At 40.0% G+C, this 18,196-nt stretch overlaps 1 protein-coding gene across 20 annotated transcripts in view; it reads right to left on the bottom strand.

Annotated features, from left to right (window-relative positions):
- KLHL32 (kelch like family member 32) overlaps nt 1–18,196 on the bottom strand; it is a 223,233-nt gene that overhangs the window by 33,461 nt on the left and 171,576 nt on the right. The window contains exon 7 of one of the 20 annotated variants that reach the window (XM_063619709.1): nt 1,164–3,144. The exons of the other annotated variants lie outside the window; for them this stretch is intronic. Within the exon in view, the coding sequence (XP_063475779.1) occupies nt 2,983–3,144 (162 nt within the window). The 3' untranslated portion in view covers nt 1,164–2,982. Of the gene's footprint in view, nt 1–1,163; nt 3,145–18,196 lie in introns of those variants that run through there. 20 annotated transcript variants of the gene reach the window in all.

Raw genomic sequence — 18,196 nt, 5'->3', positions numbered from 1 at the left:
TTCAATTTTACAAGTGGAAATCAAATCCAGACAAGTTAACCGACTTAACCCAAGTCATACAATGAGTTAGCAGAAAAGCTAGAACTAGAAACTCAGTTTTTAACTTATACAATGTATTTTTTTATTATATCTACTTGTCATTATTTTTCCATCAATAATTATTTCAAGGGAAAATCCAGGCAGATGCACTAAGTCCAAACATAACTTCTTCTTCTTTTTTTTTTTTTTTATTTTGAGATGGAGTCTTGCTCTTTCGCCCAGGCCAGACTGCAGTGGCGCTATCTTGGCTCACTGCAAGCTCCGCCTCCCAGGTTCACGCCATTCTCCTGCCTCAGCCTCCTGAGTAGCTGGGATTACATGTACCCGCCACCGCGCCTGGCTAATATTTTGTATTTTTAGTAGAGACGGGGTTTCACCATGTTAGCCAAGATGGTCTCGATCTCCTGACCCCATGATCCACCTGCCTCGGCCTCCCAAAGTGCTGGGATTACAGGCATGAGCCACCACACCCGGCCCAAACATAACTTCTATATTCAATAAATTAGAAAAATTAATTCTGCTTTAAAAATAAGAATGCTTTGCTTCAAAATAGGTTGACAGTATTTTTCAATGAGCCTCATTTATGGATTACTTCAGAAATAAAGACCATAGGTTTATGATACCAATTAAAGAGTTTGTAATAAAGAACAAATACTGAGGGGAAAGGACATGTCTTGAGTCTTGAATTATCGCTTCCCTTTTTATGAGAATATATATTTCACATTTAATTTTTTTTTTTTTGAGACAGGGTCTCCTCTGTTGCCCAGACTGGAGTGCAGTGGTGCAATCTCAGCTCACTACGACTTCTGCCTCCCAGGTTCACGCCATTCTCCTGCCTCAGCCTCCCAAGCAGCTGGGACTACAGGCGCCCCCGGCTCATTTCTTGTATTTTTAGTAGAGACGGGGTTTCACCGTGTTACCCAGGGTGGTCTCGATCTCCTGACTTCGTGATCTGCCCACTCAGCCTCCCAAAGTGCTGGGATTACAGGCGTGAGCCACCGCGCCCAGCTAAAAGCATGTTTTAATAGAATGGATGACGATGCATAGATGAATCTTTTCCTTTCTAAACAGAGTATCGAGCATGCTCTTTATCTTCTAATTTGTGTTCTCAAAGAGTTCAGTGATCATTCTAAAGTACATTGTTTTATATATTATTTTACAGTGCCCTGAATTCTAATAAACATAAAACTTTAGCATGTTATCCTTTTAATATTACATACAATTTCTTTAAAAGTGTGATGTTTCCCTAATGCAAGTGAGCAGGTGTTGCGATTTGCCATGCGATACTACACAGAAGCTCACCTCTTTAACGTGAATCATGTAAGGTGAAATAATGATGTCATAAACCAGAATAGCAACTGCCATAGAGAGGAAAAGTATATACTAATAAATAAATGTGACAGATCTTATAGTTACATTCTCTTCTTTGAGACCAAATGAAAAGTTTCAGTTCAAAAAGACAACTTTCCCATAAAATCCAAAATTACCAGAAACTAGGGACGCAGCATCAGAGCATTTTCCTTTACCAGAACAATGAAAATGTTACCATGGAGGAATATTAAAAATTATAACAGTGCTCACCTGAGTGCTATAATTAAAACTGTGTCAACATTTTCCTCGTAAGACAGATCTTTCAAGGGAAATTGCCCATTAACCATTATAGCTGACTACAGACTTATGTAAGACACATAGGCTATTTTTTCTTCTTAGAAATATATTTCAATGGAACCAAATCTGATGAGGTCCCAGGCTCATATACTGTAAGAAAAAAAAACTGACAGATTTTTAAAACAATATTCAGCTTATCACAGATGATAATAATACATTATTTCATTGTTCCTTTAAAACTTTGGGAAATTGAAAGATTGGTAAATGTTATTATGTTCACCTTTAGCATAAGATTTGTTCTCTGTTAATCATCTTTAAACATATTTTTTAAAGTACATACTTCAGAGCTCCAAAAGCGAAAAGCCCTTGCAGCTAGAGGTGTCTCTTTCCCACAAATGGGGATAAACACACAGGACTGGAAGAAGCACAACAAAAACTACCCTCAGACCTGCCACATGTAAGTTCCAGATATTTAGTGGGGGTGCACGAAAAGTGACCTGAGTTACCCCTTTGCTCAATCTTACAACAATAACAAAAGAGGATTTATTTAAAAGGTAAATTTTATATCAAGATGAAGAGAAAATCAAGATAGGATAAGAGGTGAGGTTAATAACTTGTGATATCCTCTCTACCTGTGAGATTCAGCCACCAGTGTAAGCTGATCTTTGGAAAGCCAGTATTAAAAGGGCAACGTGAGTATATGGCTTACATTGGATCAGTTATTTGGCTTCTCATTTGTAAAATAAATTAGTTGATGACAGAGTCTCCTCCTTCTCCAGGATATATGTCACCTATGGATCCACCAAAAATATTTGAAAGTAGAATTCTCTAATTTTCCTAGAGGTGGTAGACGCAACCAAAATTAATCTAGTACCCAAGTGACAGGTTTCTGCAGCACAGATAGTTTTGATAAATCTCTTTTCAGAAAAACAAGGTGACATTTTTTGTCTATAATTCTGTGCTCGGCAGAAATGTCTGCGTGAATGTTTGCATGTATGAAAGCGCACATGCACGTGGGGCCAATGCAGAGAACTAGGTTACATCATAGTCACTCTCCCTAGGAACAACTTTGATCAGATTATATTATGAAACTGAATAATAATACCATCTCTTGTAAAAATAAAATAAAATTTGTGCCAAAGAATACAAATTTCAAATTTATCAAGGTGACTGCTTCAAGGTAATATTGGTTAGAATCCCAGAATAAGATTTTATACATGGCTGGGTGTGGTGGCTCAGGCCTGTAATGCCAGCACTTTGGGAGGCCGAGGCGGGCGGATCACGAGGTCAGGAGATCGAGATCATCCTGGCTAACACAGTGAAACCCCATTTCAACTAAAAATACAAAAAATTACCCGGGTGTGGTGGCGGGTGCCTGTAGTCCCAGCTGCTCGGAAGGCTGAGGCAGGAGAATGGCGTGAACGCGGGAGGCGGAGCTTGCAGTGAGCTGAAATCACGCCACTGCACTCCAGCCTGGGTGACAGAGCGAGACACCATCTCAAAAAAAAAAAAAAGATAAATTCAAGTTTTAGTAAATTGTTCACATATATTTTATCTCTGGACTGTCTTTAAATGTACCATTCCCTCCATGAGGGAATACAGTGGTATATTTATATTTCTATACGTTTATTTATATATAATGGGCATATTTATATTTATATATGTTTATTTATATATGATGGTATATTTATATTTATTTACCTCGTAGAGGTAAATATACCTTCATGATGGTGGAGGGTGGGAGGAGGGAGAGGAGCAGAAAAAATAACTATTGAGTACTAGGCTTAATATCTGGGTGATGAAATAATCTGTACAAACCCCCATGACATCAGTTTACCTATATAACAAACCTTCACGTGTCCCCCCCAACCTAAAAGTTATATGTATATATACCATTCCCATCCCATATCAGGTACATACAAAACTTTTAAATGGCAAAAATGTCCTACAGGACAATAAAAAACAGCACCACCCTTGCCAATGATGCTATAGGAAAAATGAAACCCATTCTTGGTCTCCTCATACTTGAGCAAAACACATGTATAGTTATAGAATAACACCCTATAATTTCCCTTCAATGGTTTGATCGTAGTCTCTGAGCCAAAAGACAATATTCATCCATCTAGTCATTGACGGCTGGGATTGCATCAGAGCATTACTCAATGCTGGATTGATGACATGAAACTTTTAAATAAAATGATAGCCCCTGCATATTTATATAACATGTCCTACTAAATGTTGAAGGAACTTTGCATGTGGTCACTGAGATATTCAGCTTATATTGTATAACAACACTGGAAAATGAGAGAAAACCAATTTGGTCAATAAAAGAAAACCCTTCTGTATCACAATGGCAATATGGATTAGAGTGACCTTATGTGGGTCACAACACCCCCCACTGTTTCCTAGCTACTGCATGCAATAAGGATGCATTACCAGGATGAAGCCAGCTGAAATGGCCAGGGAAATTCTGATGCTTTTTTCTATCACGAATTGGTATATGCCTATAGAGGTAAATGTGACACAAGGAAAATAATACAGAACTTGATGTCAAAAAAGACCCGTTTCTGCAACCTAATATATTTGTGCATTTATGAAAAACCAACATACTGATATTCAGTTTTATCAACATACTGATACTCAGTAAAACAAGTATGATAATACCTATGTCATAGGGTTCTACAGAAGACTGAATGTGATAAGATATGTGAAGGTGCTTGGTAAACTGATATTTAGACAATGTACAGAATTTATATGATGGCAATATGCCTCCAAGAGATGAAGGTATTCCCCAATATAATTATCCTTTTGAATTCATGATAAAGCCATCACATGCAGACCATTTTTATGTAATACAACATTGTGTGTTAGTGATGTAAATTTTGAGAGATTGCTATAGTTGATAAGAAATTTGCTATATAGTATTAAATACTTCACATATTTAAAGTGATAATAAAACCATGGCAGCACAACAGATTATAAACTAGCTCTTATGATTAACCATATTTCACACAAATAAACTTAGTAATTCTAATCCAGTAATTTAAGTTCTGTGGCTTTGTTAAATTCAACGTTGGAGAAGCATAAACGAATGAATGAATGAATGAATGAATGAAAAGGGAGAGACAGACTTAAACCCAGTTGTTTTTGTACAATACTCAGCATATAAGTCACTTTCATCACTTGGCTTGGATCTCCCATTACAAACACTTCTCATTTTCTTAAGTGTCCATTATATGTCAGAAACTTGGTGAGAAAGAAGATTCTAATCAGTATATATCAACATTCTCATTTGCCATTCACTTCCATTAATACCATAAAACTCGAGGCTTATTCTTGATTTTGAGTGTCTTGCTATGTTCCTGTAAAATATTCTAATGAAATTTGGAATTGTTGGGGGGAATCCTGCAAATCTGGAAGTTTAAGCCTTTTGTAGACAGATTTTTCAGAAACACACAAGAAACATCTTTCTATGTTGTCATTTCATTGGTGTTTTAAATGTTGCTGGCACATTTATATATTTTATGGTTTAAAAAAACTGTTTAATTTGTAAACATGCATCCTGAGAGCATCAGGTCTTTGAATATTTCTTCATGAATTGATTCAAGAATAATGAGCTTGGCTGAATGCAGTGGCTCATGCCTATAATCCCAGCACTTTGGGAGGCCGAGGTGGGAGGATTGCTTGAGCCCAGAAGTTCAAGACTAACCTGGGCAACATAGGGAGGCCCTGTCTCTACCAAAAAAAAAAAAAAAAAAAAAAAAAAAAAAAGCTGGGCTGCAGTGGCACATGCCTGTGGTCCAGCTACTTGGGAGTCTGAGGTGGAGGGATCACCTGGACCTGGGAGTTTGAAGCTTCAGTAAGCCATGATTGTGTCACTGCATCCTGCCTGGGCAACAGAGCAAGACCGTGTCTCAAAAAAAAAAAAAAAAGAATAATGAGCCAAGAGCACAAGAGCACGTTCACTGGCAAATGTGCTCACCATCTGAAATCAAATGTTTGATATTATAACCAAATGGACCTCGAGGGCTCAAGCAGCTGCCCCAGGTCACTGACACAGAGACAGTCAGATCCCTCAAACAAGTGGTACTATGAGGAGTTTAGATGTCCAGAAAGTACCCAAGTTGCATTTAAGGATTTAATGTTGGCGGCCTCCAAATAAAAATAAAAGAATAGTCAAAGGTAACTTTAAACATCTTTTAGAGCCATGGGGCACAGAGACTGGCATGGGGGAACCCATAAACTGAAGCACAGGACTAAACACTGTCAGGGCCAGACTCTACTGTCAAGGGGATAGGACAAGGAACACTGCCAGCCAGCTGGTAGGGCTGGGGAAGAGGAGCCAGGGTCTACACTGTCAGTGAGCTGCAAAGGATATACATAAATTTGATGGCACTGCTGACTATCTGTACTAGGTGAATTTCAGTCTGGCTACTGATGTTTAAAGAGCATATTTTGCACTGCATTCTCTAACTTCATTTCATCATAGTATAAAAAACTAGGGAACTATGAATCCTTTATTTCTACTTTGTAACACCTGTGAGTACAGTACACACAATTTATATATATATATATTTATATATGTATTTTTTGAGATGGAGTCTCATTCTGTCACCTAGGCTGGAGTACAGTGGCACGATCTTGGTGCACTGCTACCTCCACCTCCTGGGTTCAAGCAATTCTCCTACCTCAGCCTGAGTAGCTGGGATTACAGGTATGCAGCACCGCGCCTGGCTAATTTTTGTCTTTTTAGTAGAGACGGGATCTCACCATGCTGGCCACGCTGGTCAAACAAATAATATTTTTATCAAAGAAGATACACTCTTCACCACAATGATCACAGATTTTTTTTTTTTTTTTTACCCAAATAGAAATTTCAGAGAAGATTTGGGCCAATGCCCAGGTAGTCATATCAAAGGATTTGGGTTATACAAGGATCATTACAAACAATAAATGTCAGATGAGTCTCAAAACAGAAATCAAGCATGTAAGGAATCAAAGCAGCAGAGAGAGGGGGACAGGGCTTAGTTCGGGTGGGAAAAGTGGCCTAGAGAGCCCAGCTTGCAGCAGTCATGCAAAGAAGTCAGAGATGTAGAGAGATGGCCCTGTGGTGGAGAACCAGCTGCCTGATAGTCTCAGAAGAACTCGTGAGAGAAGAGAGGACTGTGGAGGAGGAAGGAATGAGTAGAAGGTAGTAGCTGTTGCAAAAGAGAATCCGTAGGATAGCTGAGAGAAAGACTGTATTGCAGCCTCACTGAGAACCATCAATGTCCAACGAAAGAACACAGGAGTCCAATCTGGGGAAATCACAGGTCCGAGACATTCTTTATCAGATTAGGAGGAGGAGCAAAGTGAACCTTGAAGATAGCGAAGGACACACTGAAGAGGAAAAAGAAACTGGGCCCCATGACCAGGCCCAGTCTGGTAGCAGAAGCATGGCCAGAACAGGCAGGCAGGCAATGAAAGGCAAGAGGCCCCAAGTGTGAACATCACTGTTGAGGGGCACAGTCTGGGTGGACAGAGTCTGCGTGAGAGCAGGACAGTGTCAGTCTTGTCATGCAGGTGTAGGAGGGCAGAAGGCCCTCTGTGTTGGAGATGAGTTTGATATAAAAAGTACAGACATGGGGAAACTCAGAACTCAGTCAGGCCTAGACCAGAAACAATTTGACAGAATGAGTTATGCTTCCTTTAAGATGAAACGGCCTTTGCTTGAGTCCCATTAGTTTAAAAACATAGTGAATCTATAAAATAAAATAATTCATTGTCACAGATTCCATAAGTTAATATGAAAATTAAATTTCACATTACTTTTCTAATAGCAAAAACTATTGATTGACTTGACTGACGCACTTCTCTCCAAATTATCTTTTTAGTTCCCATTGCTTAACCAAAAACAAGACATAACAAAGCAATAATTTTATGAAGTATCCCTGAGGTCTATTTTACTATTTTATAGGGCTAAAAAATAATCATTTGTGGTGTACTGCAGTGAGGAATCTTGTGAGACCATATATACACAATCCCATTCTCATTTCTTTTTTAAATAAACATTTTAAACAGAACTGTTCACTAAATAAGGGCTGCATTAAAACAGCAACTGGATTCAATGACTTAATTCATTTTTGGAGACGTCTCAGGTGAGACCGAATGATCACCTAATGCCTCTCTTTACTATTAAAAAACAAATAGGGTTTTTTGACAGCAAGAAAAAAATAATGTGAAAATAGAACACTTGAAGTAAAATTATAATAATTATGATGCTGTCACTTTAACATCTATAGATTTAATTGTTTTCCAATTGACATGTGAGAAAAAATGTCCCAGGCCAGGCGCGGTGGCTCACACTTGTAATCCCAGCACGTTGGAAGGCCGAGGTGGGCGGATCACGAGGTCAGGAGATCGAGACCACGGTGAAACCCCGTCTCTACCAAAAATACAAAAAATAAGCCGGGCGTGGTGGCGGGCGCCTGTAGTCGCAGCTACTCGGAGATGCTGAGGCAGGAGAATGGCGTGAACCCGGGAGGCAGAGCTTGCAGTGAGCCGAGATTGCGCCACTGCACTCCAGCCTGGGCGACAGAGCGAGACTCTGTCTCAAAAAAAAAAAAAAGAAAGAAAAAATGTCCCAGGCTAGGTAAAAATATGCTGCTGAATGTTCATTGGAGGAAAAAAAAAATAATGAAGACAACAAACAGAAAAGGCAAAATGATTCTAGCTCTCAGGTGCCTAATATATGATGAGACCACTATGCATAGCTTGGAGATAGAAATAAAGGTTTTCCTTTATTTTTTCGTTTTCTCTACTTTTCTTTTTAAAGGGTATGCATGAAAGAGGTACAAAGCTCATTATACTACAGTGTGAGCTGCACATTGTAAACATCAGCATTATTAGATGTCTGTATCGTTTTTAGCCTATACTTCAAATAGCTGCAAGATTAGGTGCTGGATTTATACAAATTGAAATTTGCAACTTTTAAAACCTTAGTGCTTCCATAGACAAATATCTCTCTTCCTTCCTCAACCCCTCCCCTATGTTTGCCAAGAAGGAGGGTAAAAGGAGTAAGATGCTGTGTTTGGGAGCAGGAATTCTACAAACTGTTGTGAGACATGCTAGCGATAGAATGGGGCCTTCATTTTCATATATGTGCCCATTTTGAATTTACTGCATTTGCTGGTTACTGTGTGAAACGGGGCAGAACAACTGTGTGAGCTGCTGCATTAGCAAACTGGCTAAAGTATCCCTGTCGTTTATACTTCCCCACTGCACAATCGGAATGGAAACATTTGCTCTATTGGAAGGCAGTGATAAGGACGGATTTTTAAAGTTTCCATTTTTAAGTGAAAATGAAAGAAAAATGCTCTTCTAGATGTGTTGTGCCTTTGAGCTCCATTTGAAAAAAGCAAAAAAAAAAAAAAGGCAGAGAAAGCTGCTGTGAAGGTCACCGAGTGAAAGAACTTCCTCAGGGCACAGAATAAATTAAATCCCAAGGAAAAAATAAAATGTGATTTCCAGAGTGTGAGGCACAAACTCCAAATGACAATGATTGACAGCCAAACTATATCCATGCAATATCCAAGACTGCACGTTCTCATTTACCTCAGTGTAGCCAGCAAGCGCCCATTAAACATCCGTCTGATGCCCAAATTAACCTTCTTGGCAAACTGAAAGAGGCACAAACTATCATAATCAACCTTTCATTATCACAGCAGCCTCTAGTTAAAGGGTCAGAATAATTGTGCCATCAGAGCCTTGATTGTTTTCAATCAACAGACGGCTGGAGTGACAGCTCAGTGATGGAGGAGTCTGATGAAACCGCACCAGGCCTAATCAGAGCAGATGAAAGGAAGGCATGATTGGTGCAAATGAACAGTCGTGCCTCTCCTTTTCATTTACAATCTGAAATTACTCTTAAATTTGTGGGGTTTTTTTCCCTCCCTTATGAGCACCACTGAAAGAATGTTTGACTTATTATGAGTTCTGACAGTGCAGAGTTATAAAACACAGGTAGGGTTATCAGCTGAGGCTTTAAGTGGGTATTCAGCATAATTCTAACAAATTCGCTCTTGAAAAGCGCAAAATGACTAAAAAGGCTTCCAATGACCTAACCTCTCAGTGCTGTTTCATTAGCAGACCCATTTATTCTGCTGCTGTTAAATGATGAGAAGATAAAACCAAGGGCAGGAATATCCTGTAAATGTTTTCTTCCAGTCTCACTGCTCTGCTTACTTCAGTATTAGTTCCTTTGCCCCAAAATCTTTACAGTTCTCTAAAAGCAGTAAGAACATTAAGAGCTCATCCATCAGAGGGCATGCCTCAAACAGGAGTTGTTTTTGCCTAAGAACTTGGTGCTATGGTGGGAACCACAAGTGGTAGGAAAGGGACTGGAACCCACCAATCCACTGTGGATATCAAAAAGAATATCTGGAGAAAAGGAATAAAAAATGCTGCAACAGGCCAGGCTAAATCTAGCATAAAAAGGATTTGGAGAGAATTGAAACACCATAAAGCTGCATCTATACAGCTGCTTCTGTTAACAAACTATTGGCATTAACATCCTTAAAAAGTTTAGTGATGAATGGAATATATACACTTGGAGTGGTGAAAATAAGCTTCTACTTTCTATTTTCTTTAATGCTGAGACCAACGAACCAATCATGGGAGTATTATGATTTAGGTCAGTGCTGCAAAACAAAGGAAAGCCTTTTAGCTGCAAAGATTAATATGCATCTAATATGTGTGTGTGCATGCGTGGCTACCTGCAAGTGTGTGTACTGTGTGAATCCCACCTGCATATGTGTAAGTGACAGAGGACAGGACGGCTGTTGGCTCAGAATCCAGGGTGGTTTTTAACCTCTTTACTCAAAATTTTTATATAAAACTTATGCTATTTTATTAGCTACATTGGGTGTGAGAATGATGAGATGGGGTATATAACTAATAAGGCAAAAAGAAGACCTATAAAATAGCAGTCTTCAATTTTCCATGCAATATTTAGCAAAATTTGTTGCCTCTGAACCGGGCCTCATTTTATGAGCCAATTGCTCACCATGAACGTATTTAGAATGTACAAAATTCATGTCGTTCTACCTACATGTAAATGGACTTCAAGCAGAATATTGCCAAATCTTGCATATGACTTTCTGCAAAATCTCAGAGTTTTTGTTTTGTTTTTCAGAAGATAGTTGTCAAAGAAAGCTATCTGGGAAATGGTTCAAACACATGTATTTTCCAAATCCATCCTCACTCTCACACACTTTCTCAAGGGCTGCATTCCTCAGCAGATCACTTTACTTCTTGTGTGCTCCCGGGCACCTTCCACAAGCTTTATCAATGAATGACACATGCTCCATCATCTCCTGAGGGTTTAGTTCTCTCAGTGTGGTGTTGGCTTTTTAAGGCATGACTTCCTTCTGCCCAGAAGGCAGTCTGTGTATAGGTCAAATAGGAGTGGCTTCAGGATACTGACTACACATGGGGTTGAAAACAGGATTTCCCAGCTGTTTCACAGAGCATGAAGACGAGAAGCAGGCCAATTTGGGTAGGTGCCTATTCTAACTCCCAGAATCCAAGGGGTGTGGAATTAATCATTCTAAAGCACTACATAGCCCCTCTACATTGCCTAAAACTTACATGAGATGAGAAGAGCAAAAAGATTCTTCAGGGGACCTGGCAAACCTGATAAATCAATCCCTTTGTTTACTTTATTATTTACACTTTATTGGATTTATATGGGGCTTCACTCCAAAGAGTACATAGTCCCAGCAGTGGGCAGAATAAGAAATTGATTACAGTCCTCAGCAGGTCCAATGTCATTCTCACTGCCAAAGAGCCTAAAGTGTATTTGCCACTTAACTAAGCATCGTCCTTTATGGATGGAGAGGTTTAGTTTTAGTTTCAGCTGTGAGTAATTTTCCATTGTGATTGGCTGACTTATAGTCAATTTAGTATAATTAATGCCAAATTACATTGTAATTCACGTAGAATTACAACTTAAAGGCTATATTAAGAGCAAATGAATTAATCAAAATTAATGATATTATGCTCACTTGTTTTAAAGTGTTAATAAGATAGGTCCTCCTAAAACGTTTAAACGTTAGCGCACCATCCATCACTCCTTTAATTACCCGATTTCCTTGTGTGGCCAGAGAAGGTAGAGGGCATTCCTCATCAACAAGAACACACACAAAGAAGATATGTGCACTCAGCCTCTGGTGTGCGGGGGTCTTTTTAGCTCCTATTCTTGAAGCATAAGTAATACCGTGCCACTTACCAATACTGACTTGTAACTCTTCCTATAGACAAAGGAGAACAATGCACAAAATCTTTGATACATGACTTTAGAATCAGTCATTGACTTTTTTTTTCCCTGAGTTTGTCTTCCTGGTTATGCTTTCTCTACCAGAATATCAAAATAGGTTTGCAGTTCATCAACACGCCACTGCACGTAACAAGGAGGAGGTGGTCAGACGAAGGGGTGGATCCTCACCATGGAGAATGCATAACGCTGTATTATGAGCATAAAAAAAGCCCAGTAATGATGTATGAATGCTTCTCCTGATTATGATCTCAGAATGACCACTTTTCTCCTCCAGGTGTGTTGAATCAGGGTGTTATTTTTCCTCGTAGCAGAAGTTTCAGAGGCCAGGGTGGGAGAAGCACTTCTAAGGAAGTCAGTATTCAACAATAAATGTTGAGGCGTCTCCTGACATCTCTGTAGAATGTAAATAATTCTAGAGCCTCTGGGTCACTTTATAAGTAAATTTACATCCTCTCCTTTAGAACTCCCAGAATAGCAAATCTCTATGGTCTGACACAGTAAATTAGCACGAACATTATTGCTATTAAACTGGCCTAACATTGAAGAAAAAGGACTCACAGGATCATTTGTGTTGGAAAGAGACTAACATTTATCAATTTCAAGAAATTTGTATCTTTCACCCTTTCTCTTACACCCCATATGTAAACCATCACCCAACTGTCAATTTCTGCTGCATACATTTCTAAAATTTCAATATACTGGGCATAAAATTAAGATGGAATGATCAATCATTTCCATTTGTTCCATCCAATCTCTGGTCTCAAATAGGGACAACAGGGGTGGAGCCAAGATGGCCGAATAGGAACAGCTCCGGTCTACAGCTCCCAGCCTGAGCGACACAGAAGACGGGTGATTTCTGCATTTCTGTTTGAGGTACCGATTTCATCTCACTAGGGAGTGCCAAACAGTGGGTGCAGGACAGTCGGTGAAGCGCACTGGGCGCGAGCCGAAGCAGGGCGAGGCATTGCCTCACTTGGGAAGCACAAGGGGTCAGGGAGTTCCCTTTCCTAGTCAAAGAAAGGGGTAACAGACAGCACCTGGAAAATCCGGTCAGTCCTACCCTAATACTGTGCTTTTCCAACGGGCCTGGAAAATGGCACACTAGGAGATTGTGTCCCGCACCTGGCTCGGAGGGTCCTATGCCCATGGAGTCTCGCTGATTGCTAGCACAGCAGTCTGAGATCAAACTGCAAGGCGGCAGCGAGGCTGGGGGAGGGGTGCCCACCATTGCCCAGGCTTGCTTAGGTAAACAAAGCAGCCAGGAAGCTCGAACTGGGTGGAGCCCACCACAGCTCAAGGAGGCCTGCCTGCCTCTGTAGGCTCCACCTCTGGGGGCAGGGCACAGAAAAACAAAAATTCAGCAGGAACTTCTGCAGACTTAAATGTCCCTGTCTGAATGGCAGATTTGAAGAGAGCAGTGGTTCTCCCAGCACGCAGCTGGAGATCTGAGAACGGACAGACTGCCTCCTAAAGTGAGTCTCTCACCCCCGAGCAGCCTAACTGGGAGGCACCCCCCAGTAGGAACAGACTGACACCTCACTCGGCCGGGTACTCCTCTGAGACAAAACTTCCAGAGGAACTATCAGACAGCTGAATTTGTGGTCTCACGAAAATCTGCTGTTCTGCAGCCACCGCTGCTGACAGCCAGCCAAACAGGGTCTGGAGTGGACCTCTAGTAAACTCCAACAGACCTACAGCTGAGGGTCCTGTCTGGTAGAAGGAAAACTAACAAACAGAAAGGATATCCACACCAAAAACCCATCTGTACAACACCATCATCAAAGACCAGAAGTAGATAAAACCACAAAGATGGGGAAAAACAGAGTAGAAAAACTGGAAACTCTAAAAAGCAGAGCACCTCTCCTCCTCCAAAGGAATGCAGTTCCTCACCAGCAACGGAACAAAGCTGGATAGAGGATGACTTTGACGAGTTGAGAGAAGAAGGCTTCAGACGATCAAACTACTCCGAGCTACGGGAGGAAATTCAAAACAACAGCAAAGAAGTTAAAAACTTTGAAAAAAAATTAGATGAATGGATAACTAGAATAACCAACGGAGAGAAGGGCTTAAAGGAGCTGATGGAGCTGAAAGCTAAGTATCGAGAACTACGCGAAGACTGCAGAAGCCTCGGTAGCAGATGCGATCAACTGGAAGAAAGGGTATCACTGATGGAAGATGAAATGAATGAAATGAAGCGAGAAGGGAAGTTTAGAGAAAAAAGAATAAAAAGAAATGAACAAAGCCTCCAAGAAATTTGGGACTATGTGAAAAGACCAAACCTACGTCTGATTGGTGTACCTGAAAAATGACAGGGAGAATGGAACCAAGTTGGAAAACACTCTGCAAGATGTTATCCAGGAGAAATTCCCCAATCTAGCAAGGCAGGCCAACATTCAGATTCAGGAAATACAGAGAACGCCACAAAGATACTCCTCGAGAAGAGCAACTCCAAGACACATAATTGTCAGATTCACCAAAGTTGAAATGAAGGAAAAAATGTTAAGGGCAGCCAGAGAGAAAGGTCGGGTTACCCACAAAGGGAAGCCCATCAGACTAACAGCTGATCTCTCAGCAGAAACTCTACAAGCCAGAAGAGAGTGGGGGCCGATATTCAACATTCTTAAAGAAAAGAATTTTCAACCCCGAATTTCATATCAAGCCAAACTAAGCTTCATAAGTGAAGGAGAAATAAAATACTTTACAGACAAGCAAACGCTGAGTGATTTTGTCACCACCAGGCCTGCCCTAAAAGAGCCCCTGAAGGAAGCACTAAACACAGAAAGGAACAACTGGTACCAGCCACTGCAAAAACATGCCAAATGGTAAAGACCATCGAGGCTAGGAAGAAACTGAATCAACTAACGAGCAAAATAACCAACTAACATCATAATTACAGGATCAGATTCACAAATAACAATATTAACTTTAAATGTAAATGGGCTAAATGCTCCAATTAAAAGACACAGACTGGCAAACTGGATAAGGAGTCAGGACCCATCAGTGTGCTATATTCAGGAAACCCATCTCACGTGCAGAGACACACATAGACTCAAAATAAAGGGATGGAGGAAGATCTATCAAGCAAATGGAAAACAAAAAAAGGCAGGGGTTGCAATCCTAGTCTCTGATAAAATAGACTTTAAACCAACAAAGATCAAAAGAGACAAAGAAGGCCATTACATAATGGTAAAGGGATCAATTCAACAAGAAGAGCTAACTATCCTAAATATATATGCACCCAACACAGGAGCACCCAGATTCATAAAGCAAGTCCTGAGCGACCTACAAAGGGACTTAAACTCCCACACAATAATAATGGGAGATTTTAACACCCCACTGTCAACATTAGACAGATCAACGAGACAGAAGGTTAACAAGGATATCCAGGAATTGAATTCAGCTCTGCACAAAGTGGACCTAATAGACATCTACAGAACTCTCCACTCCAAATCAACAGAATATACATTTTTTTCAGCACCACACCACACCTATTCCAAAATTGACCACATAGTTGGAAATAAAGCTCTCCTCAGCAAATGTAAAAGAACAGAAATTATAACAAACTGTCTGTCAGACCACAGTGCAATCAAACTAGAACTCAGGATTAAGAAACTCACTCAAAACCACTCAACTACATGGAAACTGAACAACCTGCTCCTGAATGACTATTGGGTACATAATGAAATGAAGGCAGAAATAAAGATGTTCTTTGAAACCAATGAGAACAAAGACACAACACACCAGAATCTCTGGGGCACATTCAAAGCAGTGTGTAGAGGGAAATTTATAGCACCAAATGCCCACAAGAGAAAGCAGGAAAGATCCAAAATTGACACCCTAACATCACAATTAAAAGAACTAGAAAAGCAAGAGCAAACACATTCAAAAGCTAGCAGAAGGCTAGAAATAACTAAAATCAGAGCAGAACTGAAAGAAATAGAGACACAAAAAACCCTTCAAAAAATTAATGAATCCGGGAGCTGGTTTTTTGAAAAGATCAACAAAATTGATAGACCGCTAGCAAGACTAATAAAGAAGAAAAGAGAGAAGAATCAAATAGATGCAATAAAAAATGAAAAAGGGGATATCACCACCGATCCCACAGAAATACAATCTACCATCAGAGAATACTACAAACACCTCTATGCAAATAAACTAGAAAATCTAGAAGGAATGGATAAATTCCTTGACAAATACACCCTCCCAAGACTAAATCAGGAAGAAGTTGAATCTCTGAATAGACCAATAACAGGTTCTGAAATTGTGGCAATAATCAATAGCTTACCAACCAGAAAGAGTCCAGGACCTGATGGATTCACAGCTGAATTCCACCAGAGGTACAAGGAGGAACTGGTACCATTCCTTCTGAAACTATTCCAATCGATAGAAAAAGAGGGAATCCTCCCTAACACATTTTATGAAGCCAGCATTATCTTGATACCAAAGCCTGGCAGAGACATAACCAAAAAAGAGAATTTCAGACCAATATCCTTGATGAACATTGATGCAAAAATCCTCAATAAAATACTGGCAAACCGAATCCAGCAGCACATCAAAAAGCTTATCCACCATGATCAAGTGGGCTTCATCCCTGGGATGCAAGGCTGGTTCAACATACGCAAATCAATAAATGTAATCCAGCATATAAACAGAACCAAAGACAAAAACCACATGATTATCTCAATAAATGCAGAAAAGGCCTTTGACAAAATTCAACAACGCTTCATGCTAAAAACTCTCAATAAATTAGGTATTGATGGGATGTATCTCAAAATAATAAGGGCTATCTATGACAAACCCACAGCCAATATCATACTGAATGGGCAAAAACTGGAAGCATTCCCTCTGAAAACTGGCACAAGACAGGGATGCCCTCTCTCACCGCTCCTATTCAACATAGTGCTGGAAGTTCTGGCCAGAGCAATCAGGCAGGAGAAGGAAATAAAGGGCATTCAATTAGGAAAAGAGGAAGTCAAATTGTCCCTGTTTGCAGATGACATGATTGTATATCTAGAAAACCCCATCGTCTCAGCCCAAAATCTCCTTAAGCTGATAGGCAACTTCAGCAAAGTCCCAGGATACAAAATCAATGTACAAAAATCACAAGCATTCTTATACACCAATAACAGGCAAACAGAGAGCCAAATCGTGAGTGAACTCCCATTCACAATTGCTTCAAAGAGAATGAAATACCTAGGAATCCAACTTACAAGGGACGTGAAGGACCTCTTCATGGAGAACTACAAACCACTGCTCAATGAAATAAAAGAGGATACAAACAAATGGAAGAACATTCCATGCTCATGGGTGGGAAGAATCAATATCGTGAAAATGGCCATACGGCCCAAGGTAATTTATAGATTCAATGCCATCCCCATCAAGCTACCAATGACTTTCTTCACAGAATTGGAAAAAACTAATGTTCATACGGAACCAAAAAAGAGCCCGCATCGCCAAGTCAATCCTAAGCCAAAAGAACAAAGCTGGAGGCATCACGCTACCTGACTTCAAACTATACTACAAGGCTACAGTAACCAAAACAGGATGGTACTGGTACTGCAACAGAGACATAGATCAATGGAACAGAACAGAGCCCTCAGAAATGATGCTGCATATCTACGACTATCTGATCTTTGACAAACCTGACAAAAACAAGAAATGGGGAAAGGATTCCCTATTTAATAAATGGTGCTGGGAAAACTGGCTAGCCATATGTAGAAGGCTGAAACTGGATCCCTTCCTTACACCTTATACAAAAATTAATTCAAGATGGATTAAAGACTTACATGTTAGACCTAAAACCATTAAAATCCTACGAGATAGCCTAGGCAATACCATTCAGGACATAGGCGTGGGCAAGGACTTCATGTCTAAAACACCAAAAGCAATGGCAACAAAAGCCAAAATTGACCAATGGGATCTAATTAAACTAAAGAGCTTCTGCACAGCAAAAGAAACTACCATCACAGTGAACAGGCAACCTACAGAATGGGAGAAAATTTTTGCAATCTACTCATCTGACAAAGGGCTAATATCCAGAATCTACAATGAACTCAAACAAGTTTACAAGAAAAAAACAAACAACCCCATCAAAAAGTGGGCAAAGGACATGAACAGACACTTCTCAAAAGAAGACATTTATGCAGCCAAAAAACACATGAAAAAATGCTCATCATCACTGGCCATCAGAGAAATGCAAATCAAAACCATAGTGAGATACCATCTCACACCAGT

This window comes from Symphalangus syndactylus, chromosome 2, assembly GCF_028878055.3.
Source record: "Symphalangus syndactylus isolate Jambi chromosome 2, NHGRI_mSymSyn1-v2.1_pri, whole genome shotgun sequence".
NCBI lineage: Eukaryota > Metazoa > Chordata > Mammalia > Primates > Hylobatidae > Symphalangus > Symphalangus syndactylus.
The sequence above is the reverse complement of the archived record's forward strand: the minus strand, read 5'-3'. Positions and strand labels throughout refer to the sequence as shown.